The sequence below is a fragment of the Pagrus major genome, chromosome 23 (genome assembly GCF_040436345.1).
Source record: "Pagrus major chromosome 23, Pma_NU_1.0".
In the NCBI taxonomy this organism is placed as follows: domain Eukaryota; kingdom Metazoa; phylum Chordata; class Actinopteri; order Spariformes; family Sparidae; genus Pagrus; species Pagrus major.
In genome coordinates, this window is record NC_133237.1 from 9,464,544 (window position 1) to 9,479,439 (window position 14,896).

The window sequence follows — 14,896 nt, forward strand, 5'->3', positions numbered from 1 at the left end:
AAGGGGCAATGTGTTAGAATTTTAGTTGAAAACATTGCAAAATTAACTACAATTATCAATAGAATGTGATTAAATAGCAGCTTTGACGTTACGATGTCTGTGTATTGTGTTGCAGAGATACCTACTGAAGTTACCATGCTAACCAGCTAGCCCTGTGCAGTCCAAAGCTTCTGTGCTAGCATTGTAAACACCAACACTTCCCTGGTCCCAGAGCTCCCAGTCCGAACCGGTAGCTGCATGGCTAACTAAGCTAATTAGCAATGGGCAGCTACAGTTAGCGGTTGGATGTGTTTTGAATATGAATTTGACAGGTTGCTAATTCTTACATATTGCACCTTTAAAGATCTTTTCATTATTCTTCTAAAAACCTTCTACTTGAAACTCTTTGACAGCTGTTGGTTTTGTTTAGACATGAATAAGTTTGAGTATATTGAAACAGGACTTATGTCATCTGTCTACAGTGCAACAAGTCTCCTTCTGTCCACCTTCTTCTTCAGTTAAACCAGTGAATCCCGTGCATGTGTCGGCATTTTACAGTAATGTTCATCTTAACTGCCGTGAGGGATTTGGTTTCAAGCGGTTACAACATGGACATAAATAGAAAACTGTGTGAGAGAGCACGAGGGAGAGACCCCACAGGTTAGGGATTGAAACAGACAGCACAATGTACAGTAAGTGCTGTACTACAGTATGAAAAAGAGAAAGGAAACACTGGTAGAAATTGTAAGACAAACTGGCAGATAAGGAAATAAATTTTACTTGGCTACATAATGGGACAATGGGAAAATTAAAATTTAAACTAACAGATTCAGTAAATCCACACTGGTCTGAAGGGATTTAATGCAGTCTATAGAAATGTGCTTTAAAATCCATTTGAAGCAGTGTTTTGAAAGATGATACTGATATTGCCAGGCTTAGTTCTTCACGTCTGTCCCAGGAGGGGAGGGGAATGAAAATAAAAAGAAACAGCAGGCACAGAGAGATGAAGCTGAGAGACAGAAGTCAGCGATGAGGAGGACAGAGTTAAGGATTGTAAAGATAGTGATATTAGTATGGAGTGCAGTCGAAATACCGCTTCAAAATGTTTTGAGCAATTCATGAAAGAAGTCTCAAGTTGAGTCGTCTAAATTAGTGTGCAAACCCTGGTGCAACAGGTGTGTCATGTTACGCTGCATCGCAGTCAGCCAAGTCTGCTGACGCCATACATACTGTACATTATATACCCATCATATCCCTCTGTGACCTTGTTTAATGCAATTTGCGAAGGTTTCTCTTCTGCAGCCTGTAAGAAAAAATTGCTTTGGACAAGACAAGTCGCCTTCTGCCGTGGACTATTTGGTGTTTAGTTTAAAACAGTGGCAGATTTACTACTTAGAGGTCCAATGGGTCCTTCATTCCAGACAAAGGTAAACAAAAGCAACCAGGAACTGCTGCTGTATTTTATCAGCTGTAGCTACCAAAGCTAATTACGCTAACGTAAACTTTATGAGATTATTATTTAAAACGTTGTCTCTGGATGACTCTTTAATGTTTATAGCTTACACATTGTGAAACAATAATATATGTATATATGCTTTTGATGGCTAGGCTACGTACTGTACATTATGTGTTGAAAGACTGAGGCTAAAGCTGCATGTCCCATGCAAAAAGTTAGCATTTTGAAGTAGAGAAACAGCAAAACTAAACTATAAAGCTAGTCATTCTTAGTGTTGCAAGTATGATAAGTAAATGACAAATTAGTTTATTAATTAATTCTAACAAAACCCATTTAGCTGCCTAGCTTAGCCTACATGCTAATGTAAGATTTATTCTTCATTGATTTTATTTATGTTTCACTCGAAGTGGTAAATGAGAAAACGCTTTTAGGTTGAAGACAAATGTGTTTGGCAAACATCAGGCTATTTGGGATAACGAGATTACATTACAGGACATAGCAGGACAGAGCTGCTGATGTTAGCCTACACTCTAACTAGCATCCAAGACTGGCTCCTTACAGTGGGAGTACAGTGGATGTGCTAGCTGTTAACAGGGGTTATTTATTTTTATTTTTTCTTGGAAATTGTAACGCTAAACCACGCTAACGTAATGAGAAATGCCCTTGGGCCTTGGTAGTAACACTTGCTAACTACTGTAGGAAGTAAGCTAGTTAGCTGTACATGCTAATGTTTGCAGCTTAGGTAACATTAGAACAGATAGAAACACACAATGAATCCACTCCTGAAGCCTTTTCTCTCGTATTTTGTTGTGGCCTGATGGGAAGTGTTAAACTGTTGCACCAGAGGCTTAAAATTATCGTATTTTTGGGAAAATGATTGTGTTCTAGTCAATATCATGAGAGCAAGAATGCGTACATTTTTAATTTCTTAAGAACATGTAATAAATAACTGGGCTCACTCGTGCATTCAAAACAATTCGACTTGAACACAGCATACTTTAGTGAGAAAGTTCAAATTCCACCTACAAGAAGCTTTGAATGTGTGTTGTTCACATTCATCATCGTAGCCCACACCAAGCGTGATTGGTTGAAGAGAAGTGAGACGTAGGATCTGTATTTTGCCATCCTATTTATGCCAGGAAATGCATTAAAAAACCACAGAATGGGCTAAAACCAGCTACTAATTTAAGCATCACAAAACGATCATCTCTGATCAGGCCTGTTTTGTCTAGTTGTGGTTGCCAAGCTCTGATTGGACAACAGCTTTTTCAGGGGAAGAGAACCTGTAGTTTGGCCACAGATTATCTGGCCTAAGAAACCGTGTTTCAATCCAAGACTCCTCTAAAAAGAAGCTCGTATGTACACTTCTGCTCTTCTTTAATTATTATAATTGCTCTTATCTGCATTGAACTGTTGTTGAGTGAAGGCACACTTGATGTTATGTGGTGACATTCGAGCAATGAGCGCACTTTCCCAGAATAGATTCTGTATCAGCACATTGCATCAGTTGCCTGTCATCTCTTGGCACAAATCATCTGCCTCGAAAAAAAACCAAGTGTTTTGAGTTATTTGTCTGTGTGTGTGTGTGTGTGTGTGTGTGTGTGTGTGTGTGTGTGTGTGTGTGTGTGTGTGTGTGTGTGTGTGTGTGTGTGTGTGTGTGTGTGTGTGTGTGTGTGTGTGTGCGTGCGTGCGTGGGAATGTTTCACGACCGTGTCTTTATATTCGCACTATGCGGCCATAAGTGGAGGTATTAAAATATGTGTTTATTTTTGTACTCCTGTGTTTGTGTGTGTTTGCAAATATGCAGGCCTGTAATGAGTGTCTGTGTTTGTTTTGCTAGTCTGCCCATGTTTGCCTGCAGGAGCCTGTTAAATCTTTCCCGCTGCCAAGGGGAGAAACCGCACCATCCTGCATCAGCCACGTCCTCGTCGCAGAAATCAAAGGAATAGGAATGTTTTTATCTCGGTCTACTGTAGGACACACAGAGGGACTGTCTGCTGTTTCTGTGCGCCACAGCGACAGAGCCTGCTGTCATTATAACCAACGTGGGATAAAAAGATATGTAGGCAGTGCTGAAAAACACCAGCACACACAGATCTATTCTGGTGCGTGCAAAAACACACACTTTAAAAAAAAGAAGTAAGAATTTCACCAAAAAGAGGAACAAGAAGGGCAGATGTATGACAGAGATAAGTGCTCTCACCGCTGTTTTCTGAGTAAGTGATATTAAGGGGCACGTAGGGAGAGATCAGTGGTAGAGGAGGCTAGCTTCCTTTTTGTTGACTTGACAGAGACCAAAGTCATGTCTCGGTATATGAAGAATAATGTCTCTTTTTGTCGAAAATGAAATGGCCAGAGGATGTAAGAAGTGGATAATAGGTTCAGGAGTTTTGGATACAGTTTCTGGAAGGTTCGGGCAAAATAAGAGAAGAGGTTTGTCTGTTGCAGACAGCACTGTACCTGACAAAACGGTAAGAAAGGAGCTTACGTACGTGGCGAAGTTACGATTTCTTTCCGTAATCCGCCATAGTTATATATCACGCTATTAGTTATATAGCAATTTAAAGTCGTTCAACTCTCTGACTCACTGGGCAATCAGTGTGCCTTCATCCTTAATGTGGAAAAGAGATTATAATTAAGAAAACTACAATAAAGGAATTATAACATACATACAGACAGCTGTTTGAATGAAAAACCCATTGGATCAGTACCCGCCCAGCACAGAACAGCAGGCAAATCGAGTGACTTAATGCTGAACATAATCAAGTGTTTAGCAGCTAAAGAGACGGACATTTCCCTCAGGAGTGGGGTGGTGGAGATGAAAACTGAGATAGAATAATTGAATGAATGAATTTTGGGCAGGCGGCCAGAAACACAACTCCAGATGAATGCTGATATTGCTCCGTGTCATCTGGATGTGTAACCATCTGCTATTAAGTTCACCATATTAACGTTATACTCAAGTGTCCAGTTACTTTACAGCTCACACAGTATGTGAGATCACATTGAAGCACTGATTAAAAAGATTATAAGTTATTAAAGGTGCTATATATTTGCTTTGTCTTAAAAATAGTTAGAATATAGTTATGGAGCATTTGTTACTCATTAACTGATGTCATAGTGAGGCTTCATCTACTTTTATTTTCAACATTTTGAATCAAAAACATACTTTGAGTTGTATTTGTATCAAGTTCTTTGTCAGGCTGATTTGTAGAATTATTAATACTGAATTATTTGTAATCGAGGCACCTGCGACCCTCCGTTTACGAATCATATGAGATTTAATTTGTTGGTTTTATGAACTGAGCCTGACTTGTGATCAAGTGACCCCATGTGTGGTGTCAGCCCGTGTCGTAGGAACGCTGCGCTGAGGAAAGTTGAGCTACAGTCTGAATGTCATCGGGGTGATTGACTTCAGCTCATATGGGGCAGCAGTAAATTTTCACTTTATGGATTTGTCCTTTCACATCAGTTCTGATCAGACAGATTGACCTGGCAACACATTTTTTTTTGTGCCTCACACAGTGTGAGACTTTAAAACTGTTACATCAGAGTAGACAAAGAGAATTATGTACTAACCTCTGCATGTTGAGGAAATATGACCTGTGAATATAGAGCTGCGATGATTTGCCCATTAATCGATTTGTATCACCAAGTATCTTGACAACTGACTGTTTTGAGTCATTTTTTAAGAAAAAATATCAAAATTCTTTGATTTCAGCTTCTCGAATGTGAGTATTTTCCGTCGTCATCTTGGGTTTTGCAAAAAAGTGATCAATCTTTTCACCATTTTTTGACATTTTATGGACCAAACAACTAATCGATTGATTGAGGATTCATACTCCAAACAAACAGGGGGCAGCACATCACCAGAGTAACCGCAAACTACTGATAACTGTAGCTGCCGTTAGCCAGTTAACTCAGTTAGCAGTGCAGCTAGCGGTCCTCTTAGCGGACTCAAGTCTGGTTGTGTATACCACTGGTCATTTTTGAATGTTTTAAACTAAAATTCCTACATATTGCACCTTTAATATTACCAGGTAAAAACAAAGATATTAACTGCAGTCATACAACAGTTTACACTGTAGGAAAGGTCATCAGATTGAGTTCCAGCTATCTGTTATTACTGGTAGTTGCCTCAGCATATGACACACTGTGCAACACCTCGGCTCTGCAGTGCTAAAGTGAGGACTGAGGTTAAACCATGCTAGCTGGTCAGGGTGAGTGAAAAAGAGCCCTCTACCAAAAAATGTTTCAAGATGCCCAATTTTTTACACTTCAACACTGATTTCATGACCCAGATATAGTGTAGAGTGGCTGCTGATCTGCACAAGATCATTTCCTGGCAAATCATATTTCTCATTTTGGAAGTTCGGTCCTCAAACTTTTTGAAGATATAAGTTTTCATCAGAGAAATGCGAGGTCGGCTCAGGACGTGGTGAGTCAGAGCGACTTCGATAGCAATTTCTGAGCACGAGAACATGGAGGCACGACCTGCAAATAGCTGTTAGCTCCGGGAATTTAATGATAGTTCTGTTTCGAACCATGTTTGTATCTGAGACTCCAAAACTCCCGAATCGAATTATACATGTTTAAAACAGTTTAAAAGAATAAACATCAGGACGAGTGACGTTACATGAAACATGCATGTTGATGGCCTTCCTTTACCTCTTTGTCACACATCTCTGTGGTGTTGAGATTTGACGTATGCAGCACAGAACTGTCTGCGCTGCTATTTAATGAAACGCTTGAAACAGGAAACTGTTGCTGCGTCTGTTTCTGTGTGTGAGCGTTTCCCATCCCTTTGTAGTGTGTCACACAACTTCGGTACGTCGTCTCACAGAGGACTACAGAGAACAAATGTTGATCACCGGCAGCAACCCGGGTAGATAAAAACCTCTGTGGAGCATCTTAGATGTAACTCTACACCTTTGTTACTTATATTCACAGACACTAAGTCTTTTGTTTCATGTTGTTGCGAACTCGCAGCGTAGTTATGAGTAATGTCACTACCTTTGTGGCTTTCTGTGGCTGGAAATGAGATAGAGGTTATGTATTGCCGGTTTGACTCGGCTCTTCATTCATTCTGCTTCTTTTTCTCTGTCGGTGTTCAGTTCTCCAGCTGAAGCTACAACAGAGAAGGTCCAGAGAGGAGCTGGTCAAACAGGGGATCATGCCACGTAAGTACAGAACAATGTATTTGGTCCATGTATAGAAAATGTTATTGTTTCCATTTAAACATTTAAACAATTCAGACTGTAACATGTTTACAATGGCTGATGTAACCCTTTTAAATAACTTTCTAGTGTAAAGCCCAACCATGCGTTCATGCTTCATGTCGACAGATCAGTGTGATAATGAAGTGAAAATGGACAGAAAAGAGAACATACGGTTTAAAGTCAGGCAGTGAACATCACCATAACTCAGGCTGAGAACATGTAGCTCCTGGTTAAAGTGGTTGACCCCTTTTTAAAATGTTCTTTTTTTGCATCACGCCACCACAGGTTTAAACACTACATAGAAATTACACTTGTTCAGCACATTAAAGGGGCAATATGCAAGAATTTTAGTTGAAAATGCTCAAAGATTTTGACTTTTTCTTCTGTTAGCCCCAAGTTAACACTACAGCTGAAAACTCAGATTAAATACAAAAAACAAAGCATAAAACAATAAAAACAACAACAAAACAAATCAGATGTTTGAGTTTCAGTAATAAATTCCTGTTGTAGCCTCACTAGCTAAGTTCACTTAGCTAACATGCACGAGCTCATGATTAGAGGCACCTCTCAGTATCATAAAAAAACAATTAACTGTTCTCCAAAGTGACAGTTCAGTTAAATCAACATCTCTATAACCAGTTTGAACAAAAATGTAACATTATAACCTTCATGAGGGTGGGACTCAATTAGTTTTAGCTAGCTGTACCTCAAAGACGGCAACTGACTGACTTGGATTCATGCTGAGTTTTTCATTCATTCATCACTATGTCTTTTTTAGCTTTAGCTTCATTACTTGCTAGACAACTGTTCTCTGAAGTGATTTGGATTGTGGTCAGGACTCATCTCCTGACAGACGGCAGTTTCAGTCGTCAAAGTGGGGTGATTCAAGGTCATACCTCAACTGCCATCATGAACATCCGTTTGCTGCTTTTTTATCTGCTTTTTATCTGATTAAGAGACTTTCCCCGTGCACCATCATACTCAAAAAGTTTGGATGCTTTCAGTTCCAGATGGTTTGCGCTGCTTATATGCTTTTGGCTCTTGTTCAGATCCATTTAATAGCACATGCTTAAAAACTGTTATTTCATTAGACAGCATATCAAACAGAATACATTAATGCTGCTGTTCAGCACATTTATTGACAGCAGTACAGTATGTTCTGGTGTTAATAATCTCCAGGAACGTACATTTCTGTTCAAGGGAATGACCTAAATAATCTACACATCAGTGCTCATAATCACTTTTTGTCTGATGCTCATTTAGTAAAACTTTTATTCCACAAGTATTGAACTTCATACTCTGCCTCTGACAGCTGATATCATAATAGTTTGACACATTGTCACAGGAAGTGTGTTGTGCTGTGCGTCTTATCTACTTATTGTCTATCTGTTCATCTGCTAAATGCTTGAATTAGCTACCTGAAAACTATCTGTATAGACTATTTTGCTGTTGCAGGAGTCTATTCTGTTCCACACCACAAATAGAGACACACTATTTCTCCTTAGTTGCAATAAGATCAGTTCTTATCTTTCTAGACAGACAGCATTGATAATGAGCATGGCTCAGGCCTCATCTAGTGGCGAGCTACTGTACTTTTGAATGGAAAGATGCAAATAAACTTTGACCTTTGTTAACAGTGGGTGGAGAAATGGCCCTGTGATCATTTACATTTGGGTGTAAGAGAGAGTGAGAGACACAGTCAGCCAAGTGTGACCAGAGGAGTTAATGTAATGACAGCTGGCTGAGACCAAGATCAAAATGTTTTGTTCACACGGTTTCATCCAATTATCCCACGCCTCTGTTCTCCTTGACCTCAGGATTGTAGCTTGATGAGGTGCTTGTTTCGTCCGTGCGTCGTGTCTCCTGCAGTGTTAAGGGGAATTATAGCTTGTCCCTTTTAGCCTGGGGAGCGTTTATCATCTGAGCAGAACAGAGACACTTATGTGGAGACAGTGGAGATGCTACAGGGGTCGAATATAATGATGGTCACATGAGTGGCTGAAAGTTCGCTCTGTCAGGTAGAGGCTTTGTTTGATTAAGAAAGGAACCATGCGACCCTGTGATGTTATGGCTGTCATTGACGACAGGTTTGAATGTCACTTGATTATCTTCAGGTCGTAGGTTAGACCTGGTTAAGTTCAGGTATGGGTTTAAATGTGGTTAATGTCACCGTAAGGACATGGCGGGACAATTAGCCACTGACATTTCGGCTAGCCTCCTCTGCTGCTCTGCTGCGTGACCTTTATCTTAATTGTCCCTGTAGTCTCTCATGGAGACAGAAGGCAGGTGGAGGAGCGACAACACACACAGTAGCAACATCTCTACAACTCTCACCGCTGCCTCCTTTTTTCCACTGACCTTTCTGAACAGAATGCTACCAAAAATACTTAGCTCCCTCCTTTGGTCCATTTTTAAAAATCCTCAGATTAGACTTCAGTGGAAGTTCTCTACCTTCAGGTCAGTCGTCTCACAGTCACCGCACCTCTCCTGCTTGATGGCTCTTTATCACTCACTGTCTTGTTTTTTCCCTCTCACTATCCCACCATCAAGTAATAATCTTTCAAATGCCTGCTTTGTGTACAGAAAACGTATTTTCCTTCTGTTAGCTCCATGCATGCTGGTTAGCTTTTCTGGGCACTATGAGCCCAAAGATACTGCTTGTCCGACCGCACCGTGGAAATAATAATGAAAATGATTCCAAGCATTATATAGAGTATAAAGTGACCTCTTGGATGCCCCTATGGTAAATAAAACATGAAAATGCCCTCTGGTTGGACCTTCCAGCACATAAAACTTGATAAAATGCCCTCTAGGGTGCCCTTCCAGTTGAGAAAACATGTTGTAGTGCCCTCTCTTCACTATAAATAACACATAACTTTCTGCGTGCTGGTGCCCAACTGCATACAGCTGGTGCCCTTTTTATTTTTTTTGCCCCTGCCCCTCAAAGTCCACCACTGCCAACAAAGATATGGTGGTTTGTGAGAAAATAGAAGCGACAACAACAACAAATCTAAGGATCCACCTGCTAGTTTGCTACTCAAGCGAGGCAGCAGAGTCATCAGAAACAAGAAGAGCAATGCTGACTGTGCGCTATGAAAGGATATGTGGCTCTTTTGCACTGGTTCAGATCTAATGACACAAGTGGAGGGCGCAATATGAATTACCGAGATGCACCACAGTCTCAAGACACCGCACAGAGAAATATACGGACTGAAGGGTGAGACTCTCTGATTATCGTTCATTTAAACGAGCTACGCGTAACTTTAAATTTGTTTGAACTTGACTTTCTGAAAAAGCAGCAGCCCTAGTTTGTGTGTGTGTGTCTGTAGCTGCGTGTTTGGTTGGTTGACTGCGGTGTGTTCGGGTGTGTTCTTTTAACACAGTGCTATTATAAGCCCAGAGTGTGATACCCTACCTAGCACTTTATTTATACACCTCTCAGATGTGTAAAAACATTTTTTTCAGTTCAAGCTCATCTACTGGTGGTTATCAGGTTAGCTAAGCTAAACCTGAATGCACAGGTGGAGCCTCCTCCAAAGGTTTGTGACCAAGAGCAGAAAGAGACAGAGCTGGTAGTTTACCTACATGCAGTACACTGCATTTAAAGCATAAAATGTATACATCCAGTTAGGGTAAACGTCTGAAGCTTTAGTAACTTATGTGTTAAATGTTCATAGGTTTAGTCAGTGATAAAGGAAAATCTACTGCTATTTCTGAATGGTATGAGGATAGACTTCACTATAGTTAGCAACGATTATTTTCATTTCCGATTAAAGGTGCAGAAAGCAATTCTGCAGAAAGACAGTTGATTCTTGATTCTTATTCCAAGACATTAGCTTCCTTTAAACAGCAGCTAACATTTGCATTTAACCACTTCCTAGCTAACATTACTGTTTGATATTGCTACACAATACGACAGGAAAGATGTACATTCATTCTAAAATATCAACACATCATGCACACATTTATGTAAGCATGGAAGTGAAACGCACTGGATATATTCAAACAGTAATGTTAGTAAGGAAGTGGCTGATTGCAGGGGTTATCAAATGTTAGTTTACCTTGAAATACTGCGTGGCCCAACGTCCCTCTGGAGTTTCACTATTCGTGATCTTTTCGGTGGCTGGTCAATTGGGAAGCTGTGAAATGTAAAGATGTGATAATTTGTCAGATTTTCAGCCACTTTTATTTGACTTTCAACCTAGAAAACATAACATAACATCATCACAGCATTTGAGCTTCCCACCCTGAGTTTGAGGAGAATAGCTGCCATGTAAATACTGCCAATAATCTAATGATAAATCAATAGTTTCGTCTGTAAAAAATCTAAAAAATGTGCCAGAGCTCAAAGTGAGATTTTTCAAATTACTTTCATTTCTCCAACCCACAGTCCAAAACTGAAAGACTTTCCATTTACCGTCATAAATTAAAATAAAAACAGCACATCTTTACATTCAAGAAGCTTGAACCATGGCTGGCAGCTTATTTACCTTCGATTTACTAATCGATTAAACGTCTTATTGTTGCAGCTCTTATAGTTAGATTAGGTTTACATTCATAGTTGTAGATGATTGATAAACCTGCCCCAGTAACTGTGATTAGATGGACATATTGAACCATATATGAGCTCTGTACATGTACAGATTTACACTTCCTGGTGAAGGTGGAGCAGCTCCCACAAAGTTCTCACATCTGAAATAGCTCAATAGCTTGTGGTCTATGACTGTCCGACAAGAACAATGTGTGACATGTTTGTGTAAGGCAACAGTGATATTTTAATAATTCTGCTACTATTCAAGCTGATTCATGAGGTTGATAAACATATCACACAGTTTAACCAGCTGAAATGTGGTAACATACAGAAAGAGTTTCTTCAGTCAGTGAACTCAGATGTCAAAACCGAGCAGCAGTCAGCGGCAGACTGAACATAAAAAGACAGCCACCGCCAGAGGAAGTGAGGCTGCTTGATGTTCTCAAAGAGCGGGAATGCTGGTTAGCTTTAGCAGGGTGGCAAGAAGCCATGATGCAGCCACTCATGCACATAATGGAGTCTTTTCTCTCTGACCTCTTCCTACGACTCTCTATTTCCTCCTCTTCATTTGCCCCTCGGTCTGTTGTTGCATTTTTCTTCCAGCTGCCTCTCTTCATTTATCTCTTCTACCCGTCTTCCCACCATCCGTTTTTTTCTGATTCTCCATCTTCTTCCTATCTATTTCCATCTCTTTCACTTTTCATCCCCACTTCCAACGCCTTATTTTCTGCTCATCCATCCATCCATCCGTCCCACCACACATTTTCCATGGAGCAGACTGACAGGCAGGTTCATACGCCCTCAAGGAGACCGCCATAACCCCCTTGTGGATGGGTGAGAGGTCTAAGAGGGGTGAAGTCCCCGGGGTGTGCACGAGTGAGTGTGTAGCAGCAGTGTGACAGTGCTCAGCGACGTGAACTGAGGCTTGAGCAGGTACCAGCAGTCTTACCCCGGGGTTGCTAATCCAGTCACACCACTTGTGTGTGTGTGTGTGTGTGTGTGTGTGTGTGTGCGCAGAGCAGTCAGAAAGTATTAAGACAGCGACACATTTTCTGTTGTGTTACCTCCAAACACATCAGATTTGAAATAAAATTGTGACTTGTGAATTAGCATGCTGACTTAATTTGAGGGTGTTTACTTCCATACACGTCCTGGTCAGGTGTGTACTGCAGCCGTCTTCACAGCTTAGTTGATTGTCTGGTTTTGACAACCAGTGACTGACTTGGCCAGTCGTGAATGTCCCCATTGTTTGGCCATTGAAAGCTTCTTTGTTGCCTTGTCTGTCTGAGATAAGATACAAACAAAGCAACTCTATTGTCCTAAAATAGTGGAACTGTGTTGACAACGGGCTACATTAACCTCTTAGTCATTGGGTCATTTCAATCTCCGCCCAAATTTAAAATGTTTCCCTTGCTGTGGCAGTGTGCACATCCTGCATGTGTGTCTGTGTAGGAATCTGAAACAGTTAGCTTGCTAACTATGAGCCTTGGAGTGGCTCATAGAGAGGAAAACATATGATTGCATAGCAGGCTTCACAAGTGCTACTTTTGTGAGTGTTTGATAGATTGAGCTGCAGTGTTTTGCTTTTGCTGTAAGGAATGATCAGGCCTGTCGAAGACATGGACGGCATTCAAAGAAAGAACACAAACAAGGCAGCTAAAGTCAATTCTAATCACTTTGAGATGATTAGTTTGATTTGAAGTTTGAAGAGGAGGCTTGTAGCCTTTCACCTAAACAGTTCACTCTTTAATCTAGTAGTACTCAAACTTTAGACTGAAACTGTAGAGAGGAATATTTTCAAGCCACCCCCACCCTCCCACTCACCCACAGATACATCTACGTCTTTTGCCTGCAAACTCCTGTCGAATTTACAATCGAATTTGAACGTTCAAAATCTCTTTTCTCTCTTCATCAGCCACCGTTGTAGACGAGATATGCCTCGTCATATTTTCTTGTCATTGTTTTGGTAGTTGTCATGTTTACCTTCACCTTTGAGTCCTGTCACAAACTTCCATGCTTCACTAATAGTGCCAAACCATGCTTCATTCATTTAGCCTCGCTGTGCCTCCCTTGTTTTACGTATGGGCCCTCCCCTCCCTTTTGGGAACCACTGCTTTAATCTAACTACTAAAAGTTGTTAAAATGTCCAAATCTAGGTTTACACCAATAATTGATCAATTAAACACTGCCTCTTATCTGTCTTATCTCACAGCCTCTTTCTCATTCATAGGGCCTTGTGATTGGTCAACAAATAAACATTTGCCAGGTACAAAAAGTTCATATTACAAATCTGCAGTGCAGTAAATTGTGTTGATAAAATGCATGTTTTGGAAATTACACTGGTTTGTACCTTCCCCTTCAAATGAAAATGTATATGATCTCAGCGATTTTACGTCATTCTCAAAATAAATTGCCTGCATATACATTCTTATATGTAATACAACATTATTTGATAGTTTGGGCTTTAGATTCTTGTTTTAGAAGCAAAATCATAATGCCTGTACTGATATGCTGTATTTAACTCAGCATTTTGGTGTCATCACAACCCTTTAGGCTCTTAGGTTTATAGCACCACTAATCCCTTGGTTTTTGCATAATCACAGCCCTACAGGAAGTCTTACTTGAGTCATTTGTGATGCTGAACTGATTTCATAAATTCCACTGCTGTAAAAAGGCTCATTGGACTGGAACCCCTCGCAGTCCATCCCATTACATTTCTCTCTTTACCTTGAGATTTGGCCTTTTAAACAGCCTCTTAAAGGGACGACTGCTCAGGCTAATATGCATTTTGTTCTGTCATGGCTTATAAACATGCAGACCTGTACAGTGAGAGCAGGCGTTTACAACACTGACATGGAGCTCAAAATGTGAGAATGGAAAAGCTTTAGAAATATAAGAGCAATAATCCTCACCATCAGTAAACATATTCAGACTGAACTGGAAGTGAACTGAAGAAGCCAAGAGCCATTCAAAGCCATTTAGCTCTCCATTTCCCTTCAGATGTGTGAATGTACACACTGCCATGTTAATGTTCTCTCTCTCTTTTATTCCTCAAGCACTGAAAAGTTCAGCTTCCTTCCACGAACAGCGACGGAGCTTGGAACGAGCACGGGTGAGTATGCCATCCTCGAATCAGTCACTCAAGTCAAAACTGGCCTGTTTCAAGCACACATTCACTTTCTCTCTAAGCTCTGTAACATCTGACGACATTACAGCAACCCTTGAATAATTATGTAATACAGAGAGGCTGAGAGCTGAGATGAGGCCATCTGCTCAGAAAATGAATCTTATTGGACTGTAAGGTGCAATGTATCTAAAGTATCCACTAAATCAGTGATTCCCAACCAGAGGTGGAGTACTTCAGCAGGTCCATGGAAAAATTGTGGTGTAGGTTAACTAAATTGAAAGAAAAAAATGTAATAAAAATAAATACACGTAATAATATATTCGCCAACATGTCAAGTATAAAAAAAACCCAACAGGATTTCCACATATTGAATCTGTAACACCTGAACATGTTGAGAGTTTGTGAGAAGTCATTAAAAAATCAAGCAGAAAAGTAGGCTGGATCCAAAAAATTGATACATGGTAGAAGGTATCAATCAATCAATCTTTATTTGTATAGCACCAATTCACAACAAAAGTCATCTCATGACACTTTCCAAATTGAGCAGGTCTAAACCCTGTACGCCTCGATTAGCTATACATAAT

At 40.3% G+C, this 14,896-nt stretch overlaps 1 protein-coding gene across 1 annotated transcript in view; it reads left to right on the forward strand.

The window, feature by feature from the left end:
• LOC141020139 (myocardin-related transcription factor A-like) overlaps positions 1 to 14,896 on the forward strand; it is a 47,404-nt gene that overhangs the window by 15,400 nt on the left and 17,108 nt on the right. Inside the window, exons 4-5 of the mRNA XM_073495201.1 lie at positions 6,550 to 6,615; positions 14,242 to 14,297. Coding sequence (XP_073351302.1) covers positions 6,550 to 6,615; positions 14,242 to 14,297 — 122 coding nt within the window. The remainder of the gene's footprint in view (positions 1 to 6,549; positions 6,616 to 14,241; positions 14,298 to 14,896) is intronic.